At 39.1% G+C, this 17,380-nt stretch overlaps 1 protein-coding gene across 2 annotated transcripts in view; it reads right to left on the reverse strand.

Moving 5' to 3' along the window:
* Positions 1-11,388: 11,388 nt before the first annotated feature.
* The window catches only part of LOC106080672 (facilitated trehalose transporter Tret1-2 homolog), a 50,229-nt gene continuing 44,237 nt past the window's right edge, over positions 11,389-17,380 (reverse strand). The window contains exons 4-7 of one of the 2 annotated variants that reach the window (XM_013242128.2): positions 16,112-16,168; positions 15,917-16,045; positions 15,596-15,840; positions 11,389-13,001 (exon numbers count right to left, since the gene is read on the reverse strand). In XM_013242128.2, the coding sequence (XP_013097582.2) occupies positions 12,231-13,001; positions 15,596-15,840; positions 15,917-16,045; positions 16,112-16,168 (1,202 nt within the window). In that variant the 3' untranslated portion in view covers positions 11,389-12,230. The remainder of the gene's footprint in view (positions 13,002-15,595; positions 15,841-15,916; positions 16,046-16,111; positions 16,169-17,380) is intronic. The other variant, XM_013242127.2, reaches the window with a different exon arrangement.

Below are 17,380 nucleotides of genomic sequence, written 5' to 3' on the forward strand. Positions count from 1 at the left end.
AGTTTTACTCGGGTTATATTTCCTTTCAGATACTAATGATAGATCTCCAATCACTTTTATTTGCTTTTTCCTTGGAAGCTTGAAGTAAAGTATAAGGTCTTCTGCAGGTAAATCCAAAAATTAAATACCGGAGGTCTTCTCCTTAGAATAGTCAAAATATCGATGCTACTATCGATATTAAAGTTTTTGGCTGAAAATCGATTGATATTTTTCCTATCCACTATTTGCAATTTTAAACAAAAAATTCGCGATCCGATCCTCAATGTATCCCAATCTTTCACTTTTCAATCGTCCTTCTTGTTGTGCATTTCAAGTATCGTTCGAATCGCCCCATAACCTGGTACAGCTTTGTTATAAAATCTCCCGATTTCACTTCTTAAGCCTATAGAGGGCGCTATTTTTATCCGATTGGGCTAATATTTTTTAAAATGATCTCTTTTATGATTTCCCCCTGACTTTTAAATTATTAATCGATCAATGCATTGAAATTGATTCGATGTAAAACGACCTCCTGATTTTTATTAACAAAAGTATCGATGTTGTTGTTGTTGTGTTCTATCTTTCGTCTGCTTAATTCTTGAGTGTCAAGATCGAGGAACTCTGCGACTAAGTTGGGGTGCGTCTACAGGGATCTGGGTCTAAGTCGAGTGGGTTTGGCTGGGCACTTAAATAGGCGACGTGTTTCGTGTCGTCCATGGTCACAATCGGGGCATACATCTTGCACGTCGACATCAATCCTTGCTCTGTAGGAGTTGAGGCGGCTGCATCTGCCGGAACGTAATTGAGCCAAAACTACTCTGGTTTGCCGGGGGAGGTAAATTTCTTCGAGTGCAATGGGTGTAGGACGTTCTTCTAGGACTTAATTCACCTGGTAGCTATTTACCGCATCTGCTAACGTGTCTGCATGAATGTTGTCTAGACCAGCTTGATATGCCGCTTGATCTAGGTTGGAGGTTCACTTTCATAGCGCTGAACCTCTCACTATAGATCATGGAGATCTACCTTAAGGCTTCTTTGGCGGTGGATATCTATCCACAAGATGATGATTTGGATGGTCTCTACGATGACAGCCCAAAAGCTTTTACTTAGACAGCATGTAGTTATGTCTTCGCACTGGTAGGATCTTTGTCTCCTGATGAAGGTGGTCCACATGAGAACTAAAGAGACAGCCCGTCGCGGTTCGAAGGGCGGCATTCTAACATTGGTAACACCGCTAATTTTGTTAAAAGTATTAAGAAGGAGGTCTTAGATGTGACAATATGTTCGGAAAATCTAACCGATGAGGTTCAGGATTGGAGGGTCTCCATGGAGCTTTCCTTCTCAGATTATCGCCAAATCCGATAAGCTTCCGTAATAAGTTAAAAACAAACTGGACGATATTCGGAAGACTACTCAGAAGAAGGCTTGGGCAAGATAATTTAGATTGTCCAAGCATAGAAGACATTGACGCCAATGTCAACCGGACTGGATTAGTGGGGTCTTTTGAAGATAGTTGTCCACTTCGGGAAAGGAAATCAGTCAAAAACAAGTAAAGGCGTGTCAAGTTCGGCCGGGCCGATTCTTATATACCCTCCACTTATCTTATATACCCTCCACCATGGATCGTATTTGTCGGGTTCTATTCCCAGCATATCTTCTAAGGCAAAAAAAGGATATAAGAAAAGATTTGCTCTGCCATTAGAGCGATATCAAGATATGGTCCGGTTTGGACCAAAATTAAATTATATGTTGGAGACCTGTGTAAAATGCGCCCTTTGGGGTCTCAAGAAGTAAAATAGAGAGATCGATTTATATCTGAGCTGTATCAGGCTATAGACCGATTCAGACCATAATAAACACGTATGTTGATGGTCATGTGAGGATCCGTCGTACAAAATTTCAGGTAAATCGGATAATAATTGCGACCTCTAGAGGCTAAAGAAATCAAGACCCAAGATCGGTTTATACGGCAGCTATATCAGGTTATGAACCGATTTAAACCTTATTTGACACAGTTGTTGAAAGTCATAATAAAGTACGTCATGCAAAATGTCAGCCAAATCGGATGGGAATTGCGCCCTCTAGAAGCTCAAGAAGCCAAGTCCCCAAATCGGTAAATATGACAGCTATATCAGGTTATGAACCGATTTGAACCTTCTTGACACAGTTTTTTGATAGTAAGAATAAAATACGTCATGCAAAATTTCATTCAAATCGGATAAGAATTGCGCCCTTAAGAGGCTTAAGAAATCAAGATCCCAGATCGGTTTATATGGCAGCTATATCAGGTTATGGACCGATTTGAACTATTCTTAGCACAGTTGTTGGAAGTTAAAATAAAACATGTCATGCAAAATTCCAGCTAAATCGGATAATAATTGCGCCCTCTAGAGGCTCAAGAAGTCAAGACCCCAGATATTGTAGATTTATATGACAGCTATATCAGGTTATAGACCGATTTCAACCTTACTCAGCACAGTTGTTGGAAGTCATAATAAAACATCCCATGCAAAATTTCCACCAAATCTGATAAGAATTGTGCCCTCTAGCGGCTCAAGAAATCAAGATCCCAGATCGGTGCATATGGCAGCTATATCAAAACGTGGACCGATATAGCCCATTTACAATCCCAACCGACCTACACTAATAAGAAGTATTTGTGCAAAACTTTCAAGCGGCTAGCTTTGCCGCTAAAAAAAATTATAAAACCCCAAACGAAAAGACGATCAGAAATCATTCAGAATTCTTTCAGAACTGTCGGAACAAAAATTCCTTCAGACAAACAGTCCAGAAATCGTTCAGAATTCCTTCCGACAGTTCGGAAAAAAACCTTATGCAAAAAGGTGGTCAGAAATCATTCAGAATTCATTCAGAACTGTTGGAACAAAAATTCCCTCAGAATGTCGAACAGAATTCAGAACGAATTCTGTAAGATCTTGTCGGAATTTGTTCAGATTTGTCTGACATCAGACATTTGATTTGCTGGGTGGTTTCGATTTACAGCAAATCACTCCTCTTTTCCGCACGTTCTCTTTGTTTGTGTTTCTCTTTCTTTCACGCACACAAGTTTCTTTGGTTGGGTTGAGAACAATGTCATTTTTATACCCTACACCACTACTGCAGTACAGGGTATTATAACTTATTGAATTAGTTTGTAACATCCAAAAGGAAGAGAGATAGACCCATTGATAAATAGACCGATCGACTCAGAATCACTTTTTGATTCGATTTAACTATGTCCGTCTGTCTGTCTGTCCGTCTGCCCGTCTGTCTATCTGTCCGTGTGTCCATATTAATTTGTGTACAAACTACAGTCGCAATTTTCATCCAATCGTCTTCAAATTTGGTACGGGCGTGTTTTTCGGCCTATAGACGAAGCCTATTGAAATTGGAAAAAAATCGGTTCAGATTTGGATATAGCTCCCATATATATGTTCGTTCGATTTGCAGTAATACTGCAATAAAATGTTTATTTGTTAACCGATTTTCTAGCAATTTGGCAGGAAGGATTTTCTCCTAGTTCTTAACATTATAAGTGAATTTCACAGAAATCGATTCAGATTTGGATGTAGTTCCCATATATATGTTCGTCCGATTTTCAGTAATAATGCAATAAAATGGTAATTTGTTAAAGGAAGGAAATTTGGCAGGAAGGATTTTCTCTTGTGTCTCGACATTACTGGTGAATTTAATGGAAATCGGTGCAGATTTAGATATAGCTCTCATATATATATATATATATATATATATATATATATTTATATCGCCCAATTTTCACTCCTAGAGCCACTGCATGCGCATTTATTAACCAATCTTCCCAAAATTTTGTACAACGCTTTCCTCGACGACTTCCACAATGTCTATAAAGTTTGCTCGAAATCGGTTCAGATTTAGATATTGCTCTCATACATATATTCTCGTCCCATTTGCAGTAATAATGCAATCAAATGGTCATTTGTTAATCGATTTTCTCGAAATATGGCAGGAAGGATATTCGCTTGCTTCTCGACATTATAGTTGAATTTTATAGAAATCGATTCAGGTATAGCTGTCGTATATTTTTATCGCCCGATTTTAACTTCTAGAGTCATAGCAAGCTCAATTATTGACCCATTTTGCCAAAAACTTTACAAAACACTTTTCTCGACGACTGCCACAGTATCTGAGAAGTTTGCTCGAAATCTGGTCAGATTTAGTTATAGCTCCCATATATTGGGCTGCCCAAAATGTAATTGCGGATTTTTTTAAAAAAAAAGTAAATGCAATTTTAATAAAACTTAGAATGAACTTTAATCAAATATACTTTTTTACACTTTTTTTCTAAAGCAAGCTAAAAGTAACAGCTGATAACGGACAGCTGATAACTTACAGAATCACAAGCTGTGAAAAAATTTGTCAACGCCGACTATATGAAAAATCCGCAATTACTTTTTGGGCAACCCAATATATGTTCGTCCGATTTTGAGAAATATTGCAAGAAAGTGTTCATTTTTTAACTGAATCTCTCGAAATTTTGCAGGAAGTATTTTCTTATATTATTTCTTATGACTCTCAATATTTGTGGTGAATTTCATAGAAATCGGTACAGATTTAGATATAGCTGTCATATATGCGCATTGTTTGACCAATTTTGCCAATGCTTTGCACAACGCGCTTTCCTCGACGACTACCTCGTTATCTGAGAAGTTTCTTCGAAATCGGTTCAGAATTAGATATAGCTCTCATAAATATGTTCGTCAGATTTTAGGTATTTTGCTATAATGTTGTCATCTGTCAACCGTAGTTATTACAGTTTGAACCTATTTGCTCGTTTTTGAAATGACATCTTGATGACGAGATGGCAGATTGTTGCACAAATGAGACCACCTTAAATTGTTAAATTTTGTTACAGTTCTTTTTTTTCGTCTTACGTACATGCCTTGATGTTTATTAATATGCCCTTTATAAATCTCAGAAACGCCCCTTTAATTCAACATACTTTCAAAGTCTCATCAGACACATTTAGAATAATGGTTGTGGTTATCAGTGAAATTAAAAAAATTGACAACATCATGTATAATTTTCATAAATAACATGCTGGGGAATTGTCTGGTACATTGATTGATAGTCTCTATTGCGTCAACAATGAGGGGTGTGCAAACCAGGAATTGCGTAGTATTAAAGAAAAATAGATTAGATTTTCAAAAATAAAATTCCCTATGAATGAATAGATGATTGCAATGATAAGTGACCAATTTGAGTTATTACAAAATAGTTTATAGTACAACTAGTATATAGGAAGTAATGTCGGGCAAGGCTGATCACCTGATAAAACGCATCACGCATCAAGTGTAATTGCTAATGACATTGTGGGCCCTAAAGGAAAAAATGAAAATTTTGTCTTTAAAAAAAAAAAAACATTTTTCAGGGGCAAGAGCTGAGGAGGCGAAGCTTTGTTAACAATGTTAATGTTAACCAAAATTTTTTTCGGTGTACCATAGCTATGGGAATGTAATAAGCAAGCATAACAATGTGTTTATATGATTTTCACACTCTCTCCCTCAGATGAAACGAAAACAAATAAAAAAAGCAAATTCAATTATCTTTATGTCATAATAATTCTCTCGAGAGTTTTCTAATAAAAATAATTATAAATTTTCCATATTTCGCATTTCTTGTTTACATTCGATAAATGTGAATTCATTACCAGAACGAGATGTTATTACCCATTGATGACGGCCTAAATATACAACAATTTTTGTTGTAAACATTGCATGTAGCAATTACCGGGCCCCAAATGTTCTCACAGCAACTAAAAATGATCTATAACCCATCCACCTTTATATGTAGGTGGCTCATACATCTATTTTTTATTGAAATTTATTGGCACAATATCAATAAAAATGCGTAAACGTTGACTGCCTCATTAGCATATTTGGACAGACGGACTGACAGACAGACGGAGACGTGTGTGCATTACAATCAGTATATCCGAGTTGTATACGCCGCAGCACACCAAATGCCAACGCTTCTGACCTTGACAATGAAAAGGCAAGTTGACTGTGGATAAATATACAGGAAGTCAAATAAATTGTAAACGTTTTCCAGTAAAATGTACATGGTGATAAGCTATTTTGGTCTAAAGTCAATTTTTATTTAGTTTTTGGATTTTTATACCCTCCATGGTGCAGCAAAATGTCGAAATTGATCAGTGCCATACTCACCTCATATACGCATTTTCGCAATTACTTCGATATAAGTACGACTAGAATATCACATGCAGCAATACAATATTTTAGACAAGAAGTCAAAATGGAGGATCGGATTGTGATAGACCTATAACAGGTTGGAAATGCAAATTTGCTCATGAACATTCCAACAAGAGAAGACTCAAGTGAAAGAACCAACACATGTACAGATCATCTCTTTATAAAATGCAAGAGAAAAGGAGAAGGAGCATATACCACCGTAATAAACACAGCAATAGCCGATCAATATGCAATAAAGGGAAGCTTGGATCTTATAAACGAAACAAATAAAAAACATGTAAAAAGGCATTAAGTTCGGCCCGGGCGAACTTTCTATACCGACCACCTCGGGTATATATGCAAACCCCCTTTCGTCACAATCCGGTGAAAATTGGATAACAAATGCACCCAAATTCGGCACGGACATTGAGTGGTCTAAAAAATATAAGTCACCGTTGAATTTTGTTTTTCAAATTTCAACTAAGCTCATAAATAAAGCTTTTATGAGTTTCAGATCCTTAACCAACATATCGGTTTAGGTGGGTGGCCTAAAACTACTCACTGTTTCAAATTTCAGCGAAATCGGATAATAGAGCTTTTATGGGCTCCAGACCCTTTTTCGAGAGATCGGTCTGTAAGGCAGCCATATCTATAGTCAGATCCGAACCATATTTGGATCCTATGTTGGGAGCCATAAAAATATTCACTGTTTCAAACTTCAGCGAAATCGGTCAAAAAGTAAAGCTTTTATAGGATTCAGATCCTTAATCGGGAGGTCGGTCTATATGGCAGCTATATCTAAATATAGTCCGATCTGACACATATTTGGGTCAGCTATCGGGAGGGCTAAAATAAGCCACTGTTTAAAATTTCAACAAAATTGGGCAATAAATAAAGTTTTTATGGGCTTCAGACCCTTTGTCGGGAGATCGGTCTAAATGGCAGCTATATCAAAATATTGTCCGATCTGAATCATATTTGGGTCCTATGTTGGGAGGCGTGAAAATATTCACTGTTTCAAATTTCAGCGAAAATGGTTAAATAATAAAGCTTTTATGGGCTTCAGACCCTTTATCGGCAGATCGGTCTATATGACAGCTATATCTAAATATAGTCCGATCTGAACCATATTTGGGTCAGCTATCGGAAGGCTTAAAATAACCCACTGTTTAAAATTTCAACAAAATTGGGCAATAAATAAAGTTTTTATAGGCTTCAGACCCTTAATCGGGAGATCCGTCTATATGGCAGCTATATCTAAATATTGTCCGATATGAACCATATTTGGGTCCTATGTTGGGAGGCGTAAAACTATTCACTGTTTCAAATTTCCGTGAAATCGGGTAATAAATAAAGCTTTTATGGGCTTCAGACCCTTAATCGGGAGATCGGTCTATATGGCAGCTATATCTAAATATAGTCCGATCTGAACCACATTTAGGTCAGATATCGGTAGGCTTAAAATAACTCACTGTTTCAAATTTCAGTGAAATCGGGTAATAAATAAAGCTTTTATGGGCTTCAGACCGTATATCGGCAGATCGATATATTGGGTTGCCCAAAAAGTAATTGCGGATTTTACATATAGTCGGCGTTGACAAATTTTTTCACAGCTTGTGACTTTGTAATTGCATTCTTTCTTCTGTCAGTTTTATTAAAAATGCATTTACTTTCTTTTAAAAAAATCCGCAATTACTTTTTGGGCAATATATGGCAGCTATATATAAATTTAGTCCGATCTGAACCATATTTGGGTCAATGGTCGGGAAGTCTTAAACTACTCATTGTCTCAAATTAAATTTTAGCGAAATCGGATAAAATATAAAGCATTTATGGGCATTAGACCCTTTATCGGCAGATCGGTCTATATAGCAGCTATATCCAAATATGATCCGATTTGGCCCGTTCAAAAACTTACCCAGCGTGCATCAAAAATACGAATCTGTGCCAAATTTCAGCTCAATATCTCATTTTTTGAAGGCTGTAGAGTGATTACAACAGACGGACGGACAGACACACGGATATCGTTAAATCTTCTTAGAATTTTACGGCGATCCGAAGTATATGTATTTTGTAGGGTTGGAAATTGATATTTCGATGTGTTGCAAACGGAATGATCAAATGAACATACCCCCTATCCCATGGTGGTGGGTATGACAAATATTGATTAAGGAACAGGGCCAAACTTTTCACAAAGCAATGAGTGCTATCCCATTCAAATTTAAGATCAATGATAAGTGGCCTCCTTTTTATAACGGAGTCCAAACGGTGTGCCGCCTGTTGGCAGATATATTTGCATGGAATTTTTCCCTGCCGGATAGCAATCAACCACTCCCCTCAATCGAGAATGTATCTGGCATCATGCCTCAAATATTTTTTCGAACTTGTGGAGTTAAAAGGGTTCTTGAAAATCTAGACGTAAATAAATCCCCGGGCCCGGATGGCATATCAACACCTGTCTTACGCAAGTGTTCTTCGACGCTCGCTCGTCCATTACGCAACTTTTTCAACCTTGACTACTGTGGAGAAGTCTTCCCGGCGCGTTGGAAGGTTGCGAACGTTCAGCTAATGACCAAGTAGGGTGAGGCAAACAACCCTGAATTATCGGCCAATTGTGATATGCTCCGCACTCTCCAACGTCAAGGAGAGCATGGTTAATCACCATCTTGTGAGGTATTTAGAGTCTAATGGCCTTCTTAGCGACCAACTGTATGGTCGGGTGACCTCATGGCAATTCTGTCGGAAAATTGGAGTCGCTCAATCCACCAGTTTGGTGAGAGTAAAGGTTGTGGCTCTGGATATCTCCAAGGCATTTGATAGGGTCTGGCACGGTGCACTACTATCAAAGCTTGTCGCATTTGGTGTCGGTAATGGCATCGTTCGATTTATTTCGAGCTTTCTCAGAGCTCGCACTATTCGAGTCGTTATAGATGGGTTCTCATCCAATGAGCACAAATTGACCGCAGGTGTACCCCAGGGCTCTGTTCTTTCTCCTTCTCTTTTTCTAATTTTCATCAACGATCTGTTGGTTCAGACATCGAATCCGATCTACTCATTTGCGGATGACAGTAATCTCTGTCATTCGTACTCATTCAACCCTAGGCCAAGTCTTCGAGAGATTAAGGACAAGAGGCGGGTTATGGACGATACACTCTGCCAGTATTTGCTGGTCATTTCTGAGTGGGGTCGAATGAATCGAGTAGATTTTAATGCACGAAAGACTCAGTGCTGCTTGTTGTCACACAAACGATTCGCTGACCCATTACGATCATCTTTGTCTATCAACGGTGTAGATGTTGAGCAATCAGAAGCTCTTGATGTTCTGGGCATGATGTCCGTTGGGCTAAACATGTATTCGAAGTGTCGAAAGGAGCATTCAAGTGTTTAGGCTTCCTTAAACGGTGTTAGGATTACTTCACTCCGTCTGATCTTAATATCTACACCACTTTCATAAGGCAGAAAATGGAGTAAAACTGACATGTATGGACTGGAGCTTCAAAATCATCCCTGAATCTACTGGACCGTGTACAGAGAAGAGCGATGACGTCGATTGGGGACAGTGGGGTATCCAACTCTATTGCCTCCCTTCATCATCGTCGCAATGTGGGTTGTTTGGCGCTGTATTATCGGTACTTTTATGACGTGTGTTCGTCTGATATTCGTCAGGGATACTAGACATTCCAAGAACTCACACCCGTTTGTAATGCACAATGCATTATAGAGAGAATTCTTATTTCGCCCGAACCGTTCCGTATGTGGAATTGACTTACGGCTTATGTTTTTCCCACCCACTTTGACGTCCAAAGATTTAAGACAAATGTCAATAAGCACTACATCTTTTCCCCCCCTCCAATTCCTAAATTCCTCTCGCCAACGCAATGCATTGCATTCATAGGGGACATCCCCTTCGTGTTGGCTGGCAGAAAAAAAAATTAGGTAGAAAAGAGGGTGCAGATATTAATCCGCCCATGCCACTATGGACATACACCTGAGCCAGTAAACGGCTTGTTGTGCGCTCTAAAATCTATAAAGTAACCTCTAAAAAGAAAATTTTGAGTTAGCAATTCCGTGCTTAATTGTTTTCAATACCACTCCCCTAAGTTGGTTCATGTCTGGTATTGTGTCTCCACCTAAGTACCGGTATCTGTTAGACGCAAACGCAGGGCAATGACAAAGGATATGCCCCAACGTCTCAACATCTTCCCCGCATGCCCTACACTTGTTATCACTTGCCGCACCGATTTTACATAAGTGAGCTCGTAGTCCTATGTGTCACGTTATGACACCAATAGCTATACTGACCTCCTTCTTGCTTCTTTTCAGTAATAGCCTCGTTTTCTCACAATCCGGATCACCCCTTTGAATTTTCGCCGTCCTACCGACTGTTTCGTTTTTCCGCAATGTTGCATGCGCAATCGTCGCCCACTCCTTTAACTCGGACTGCTCGAAGGCTTTGGGTTAACCAAGTTTACTAACGGGAGTCCTCTGACCTACATCGCCAAATCGTCGGCCCTTTCATTTCCCCTTACTCCGTTATGGCCCGGCACCCAAACGATGCGGATTTTGCCATCCTCAGAGAAGGCGTTAATCTCCTTCTAACACTGCAAGACTGTTCGTGACTTTACCGTCCTGCTTGTTATTGCCCTTATGGCAATTTTACTGTCGGTAAAGATGTTCACACTCGACGTCCTCGCGTTAGCACCATACCACCTCACGCATTCCGTGATCGACTGGATCTCCGCCTGCAGGACCGTATTATAGTCAGGCAGTCTAAAACAGGTCGCAGTCCCTGGGTCTCAATGTAAACTCTCAGGCCCACTCTGTCCTCTAGCTTTGATCCATACGTGTAACATGATCTTCCAGATGGCAATACTAGGGTTCCGTCAATACAAGACTGTTCCGATGGCAGCAGTGCCTCGCACTCGACTTCAAGGTTCATCTCTGGTATCCGATGATTTGAACCTAACTAACCACCATTTTGAACATTGGAATTGCGCTCTTTCTCTTTTTCCCTTAATCAGGATATCGGTTTGCGTAGAACCTAAGTCAGAATATTCATTGATTCAGGAAAATCTTTCAATCCTTCAGCATAGTTCTTCTCAAAATTTAAAAGAAACAATGTAATAAAAAAAATTTTGTCTTAACATTTATAATTGTTTTATTTTGTATACAAATCGACACAATATAAGCGAAAATAAATCATGAATATACATTGGCACATTTCAAAATCTTAACTTAAAGTAATTGTAAAGCATTACAAAAATAACTTAGACCACAAAATTAAAAAAAAAATGTCATCATGAGAATAACTATGTACTAATGTCGTACATACAAACTACAGTAATATATTACAGTCTAAACACTTACGGCTTTATTCACAAAACTTAATGTAGTTTTTTTTGACAGACTCCCTTTATACAACTGTCAAATAAACCTATTTCAAATCTACATTAAGTTTTGAGAAAAAGGCTGTAAGTTAGGGAACCCACTAGAAAAATTTGCGAAAAACTATAAAAAAAACATATGTATAGGCAGATTTATGTTAATAGTCTTGGGGCATACTTGTGAAGAGGAAAGAAATTCTATAAAGGAGAAGGAGAATATCCCTGAGAAATTACCACCTTCAGCTAAATCGAAAAATGTTCCTAGTGGGCTTAGTGCACTAATGCTACCATAAAGGAATAGATTGGGGGCTCTACAAATACATACATATACGTATGGGGTATTCCATGATCTAGAAGAAAGTTAAGTTGACAACTTTACTGTTTCGGAAGCAGTAGATTTAAAAAAAATATTTTCCAATTTTTTGTATATAAAATTTATATGGGGTACATACAAATTTGAATATTTCCATGGAATGCCCCATATTTTTGTGACAAAGGTACATATAGATAAATTACTAAAATCTCCTTTGGTATAGTTCCGTTATTTACATGCTAAAATTATTACATATAAAATTCTCTAAAAATTAATAACATAAAATAATGTCTTCTACAACATCACTTTTCATCACCTTCCCACACCCTACTTATCCTCCAACCATGTTTGTATCTGAGCTACACTCTTACCCTTTGTCTCCAATACCATAAAGGCCACATATAGCGTTGCCACAAACATACATACCGCAAAGAACCAAAATGTCATATCGGAACCCCAGGAAGTAACCATAGCTCCAAAAGTTTTGGTAACCAAAAATACACAGAACCAATTGGACATAACCGTCAAGGCCACAGCTGTGGCCTTAACATCAGGCAAAAACAATTCGCCCATCATAAGCCACGGTATGGGACCATAACCCACCGAGAAGGTTATCATATACAAGACCACACATAACAAGGGTAGCCAACCGATGGCCGAAACATCCTTACCCTCATCTTTCATATCAAAATAAGCACCCAATATGGCTAAACAAATGGTCATAATGGTGGAGCTAAATATCAGCAAAGACTTACGACCAGCCTTCTCAATCAGTAGAGAAGAGGTGAAAGTCATAATGACTTGTACCAAACCCACAATGATGGAACATACGGAGGGATCCAAGGTGCTGCCTGCCGACTTGAATATGGGTACCGTATAGAAAATAACAGCATTGACTCCGGAAAACTGTTGGAAGAACATGAGTAGCATGGAAATAATTAAACCATTGCGAGCCGAACGTATAAGAAAGACATCAGCGAAAGAGGCATTTCCACCTGCCTGATCCAATTCACTTTGTATCTGTTGTATGGCACTGCGAGAGTCACAGTGTCGGCCCCATAACCATTTTAGGGAAAGAGCAGCATCACCTCGTCGGCCCTGGAAAATGAAAAAAAAAAATATTTTAAATGTTAAAAAATTAAAAAAAAAAAAATATTTCGGCCGGGCCGAATCTTATACGAATACACCATGGATCGTATTTGTCAAGTTATGCACCGTTTTGAACCATACTTGATACAGCTGTTGATGTTCAAACCAAAACGGATAATAATAGCGCCCTCTATTGGCGCAAAAATCCAGGTTCGCAATCGGTTTATAGGGAGCTATATCAGCTTATGCAACGATTTAAACCATACTTAGCACAGTTGTTGATGGTCAAACCAAAACACTTCATGCTAAATTTCAGCCACATTGAAGAATAATTGCCCCCTTCTATCGGCACTAAAACGCAAGATCCGCAATCGATTTATATGGGATCTATATCAGATTATGAACCCATTTGGACCATACTACGCAGTGTTGATGGAAGTGAAAATAAAACACTTGGTGCATAAATTAAACCAGATCGGATAAGAATGGCGCCCTCTAGAGGCTAGGAGATCGGTTTATATGGCTGCTATATCAGGTTATATACCGATTTAGACCATACTTGGAACAATTGTTGGAAGTCATACCAAAATGACATATTGACATATTTCAACCATATTGGATAAGAATTGCGCCCTCTAGAAGCTCAAGAAGTCAAGACCCAAGATCGGTTTATATAGCTGCTATATCAAGTTATGAACTGATTTAGACCAGACATGGCAAAGTTGTTGATGATCAAACCAAAACAATTCATGAAAAATGTCACCCAAATGGGATAAGAATTGCGCCCTCTAGCGGATCAAGAAGTCAAGATCCGAAATCGGTTTATATGGGAGCTATTTCAGGTAACGAACCAATTAAAACCATACTTGGCGCAGTTGTTGATGGTCAAACAAAAACACTTCATGCAAAATTTCAGCCAAATCGGATAAGAATTGCGTCCTCTATCGGCTCACGAAGTCTAGGTCCGAAATCAGTTTATGTGGGAGCTATATCAAGTTATAAACTGACTTAGACCATACTTGGCAAAATTGTTGATGATCAAACCAAAACATGCCAAATCGGATAATAATTGCGCCCTCTATCGGCTCAAGCAGTCAAGATCCCAGATGGGATTATATGGGAGCGATATCAGGAAATGCACCGATTTAGACCAATTGGTGGTTATTAGAAGTTAGAACAAAATACTTCATGGTGCAGTTATTAGAAGTTAGAACAAAATACTTCATGCAAAATTTCAGCCAAATCGAATAAGCGCCCTCTAAAGGCTCAAGAAGTCAAGATCCGATATCGGTTTATATGGCAGCTATATCACAACATGGATCAATGGCGTTTGTTCCGGGGATATTCGTTTTCTTATCCCTGACGTTAGGATGTTCACCAGCAATACAGTATTTGCCAGGAACTCACGTCCGTTTGTAATTGATTGGCCAGTCGACCGAACTATGCATTACCGAGAGAATTCATTTTTCGCCCGAACCATTCGTATGTGGAATCGACTTCCAGCTAATGTCTATCCCACCGACATTGACGTTCAGAAAATTTAAGACGAATAGCAAACACTACTCCTTCTTTACCCCCTCCAACCCTTAACTTTCCTAATTGCCAACGCAATGCACTGCGTATATTGGCATGTTGGTTACGTGAAAAAAACCAACCTGCAGTAATAAGAAGTATTTTTGCAAAATTTCAAGCACCTAGCTTTACTCCTTCGAAAGTGAGCATGCTTTCGACAGAAAAACGGACGGATGGACGGACAGACATGGCTAGATCGACTTAAATGTCATGACGATCAAGAATATATATACTTTGTTGGGTCTCAGATCAATATTGCGATGTGTTGCAAACGGCATGTCGAAATTAGTATACCCCCATCCTATGGTGAAGCGTGTAAAAATTAACAAGTAAAAACATGTTAAGTTCGACAGTGCTGGAGCCAGACGCCAGATGTTAGTTAGCTTTGGATTGCTGGAATGCTGCAACCAATATGTTCTTCCGTCTCATAAAACATACTTTTCGTCTATCTTGCCACGGAGATCATTGCGATACAATTGCATCAAAGAAACATTTCTCATCACTGACCCGGCAATATTGGGGTTGGGGATGTTGCTGTCACCTATATTGCCGCCCGGAAGAAGTCGAAGGGGTCACATTGTTCGACGACTAGGACGCCAAAGTCGACGAAGGCGACTCTTGTGACCCACTGCTGTCTATGTTCGCACAACACCTTGAAATATATTTAGTGGGATTATGCTCTCGTAGTGACGTAGGACCAGATAAAGATCGGAAATGCACCCACTTCATATCCCGGTTTCATCTCATTGATACCGGCCGATGATGGGAGCGGTTCTGGCAAACCGAACCGAATCAAGTTTCGCGTTTCTCTTCAATCCCGGCAAGGATCAGAAGCATGCGGAGAAGGCACTTTGCAATGTGCCTCTCCCATGACGAAAGAAAGGACTATCACGAGCACCCCAAATCGGCAGATCGATCTTTATGGAGCTATATCAATATATAATCCTATATAGTTATATCAATATATATATCCTATATATCTTTTAACTTTACCTGATCCCAACAATTTTTCACCATCTATATTTCCTTACCTTCTTAAGCAAATATGTGGGTGTCTCGGGCAAAAATATCATTCCCACAAACAGCGCTACGGGAACAGTCAAACATAATATGCTCAGTGTGGTCCATGTTACCATTGAACCAATTATATACACCAGTAATATGCCCACTGACAAAGTCAGTTGGAAAAGTGTGCCCAAAGTGCCTCTAATACTGCTTTCAGCAATTTCAGAAATGTACATGGGAGCAACAACACAGAAACTGCCAGTGGCCAATCCTATGAAAAAGGATAACAAAATAATTAAATTTGGGATAAAATTGTATAATAAAATGTTTACTCTCTTATGTCATACCAATTGTGAAACGTGCAAAGTATAGAACTCCAGCAGAGTTGGCAAAAATTGTCGCCGTCCATGCCAGTATAAAAGGCACATCCATAACCATGGCAGTGTAACGGCGTCCAATGAGATCAGCAATGTATCCTAGAGGGTAGTACGATGTATATACATTAATGTTAATAGATAAACTTTACTCATAGATTTAAATACCCGTTGGCAAGGCACCCAGAAAAGCTCCGATAGCTAAGAGAGAACTGACCCAAGTCTCTGCAAAAAAATATAAAAGATATTTAAAAGTTAAAATATACAGTCGAATTCGCATAACTGCAATACGCTTTAGTGAAAAAGCCCGCTTAAGTAAAATTTGATGGAAGCAACCATTAATTTTTATACCCTCCACCATAGGATTGTTTGTAACTACTCGAAATATTCGTCTGAGACCCCATAAAGTATATATATTCTTGATCGTCGCGACATTTTATGTCGATCTGCCTGTCCGTCCGTCTGTCCGTCCGCCCGTCCGTCCGTCCGTCTGTCTGTCCGTCCGTCTGTCTGTCCGTCTGTCTGTCTGTCTGCACGCTAACTTCCAAAGGAGTAAAGCTAGCCGAAGGAAATTTTGCACAAATACTTCTTATTGGTGTAGGTCGGTTTGTATTGTAAATGGGCCATATCGGTCCATGTTTTGATATTGCTGCCATATAAACCGATCTTGGGTCTTGACTTCTTGCGCCTCTAGAGTGCGCAATTCTTATCCGATTGGAATGAAATTTTGCGCAACGTGTTTTGTTATGATATCCAACAATTGTGCCAAGTATGGTCAAATCGTGAGATCGATTTACATGGGAGCTATATCAGGTTATTGACCGATTTGGACCGTACTAGGCAGAGATGATGGAAATCATAACAGAACACTACATGCAAATTTTCTGCCAAATCGGAAAAAAATTGCGGCTTGTAAGGGCTAAAGAAGTCAAAACGGGAGATCGATTTACATGGGAGCTATATGTAAATCTGAACCGATATGGCCCAATGGCCCATTCCCCAATGACCTGCATCAGTATAGAGCATCTGTGCAAAATTTCAAGCGGCTAGTTTTACGCGCTATCGTGATTTCGACAGATGGACGAACAGACGGACGGACAGACGAACGGGCAGACAGACGGACGGACACAGGGATGGACAGACGGACGGACCGACGGACGGACAGACAGACGGACGGACGAACATGTCTAGATCGACTCAGAGCATCGAGAAGTTCAAGAAGATGTATACTTCATGGGGTTTTAGACGAATATTTCGAGGTGTTACAAACGGAATGACAATATTAGTATACCCCCATGCTATGATGGTGGGTATAAAAAAAAATAATAATATTTGTCATTTAATTTCGAATATCAATTTTCTTTCTTTTTCTGATAATAACTCTAAAGAAGATCAAGAAGCGGCTATTTCCAGTTTCAAGTTCAATTGCTTTTTGGT

The sequence above is a fragment of the Stomoxys calcitrans genome, chromosome 2 (assembly GCF_963082655.1).
Source record: "Stomoxys calcitrans chromosome 2, idStoCalc2.1, whole genome shotgun sequence".
In the NCBI taxonomy this organism is placed as follows: domain Eukaryota; kingdom Metazoa; phylum Arthropoda; class Insecta; order Diptera; family Muscidae; genus Stomoxys; species Stomoxys calcitrans.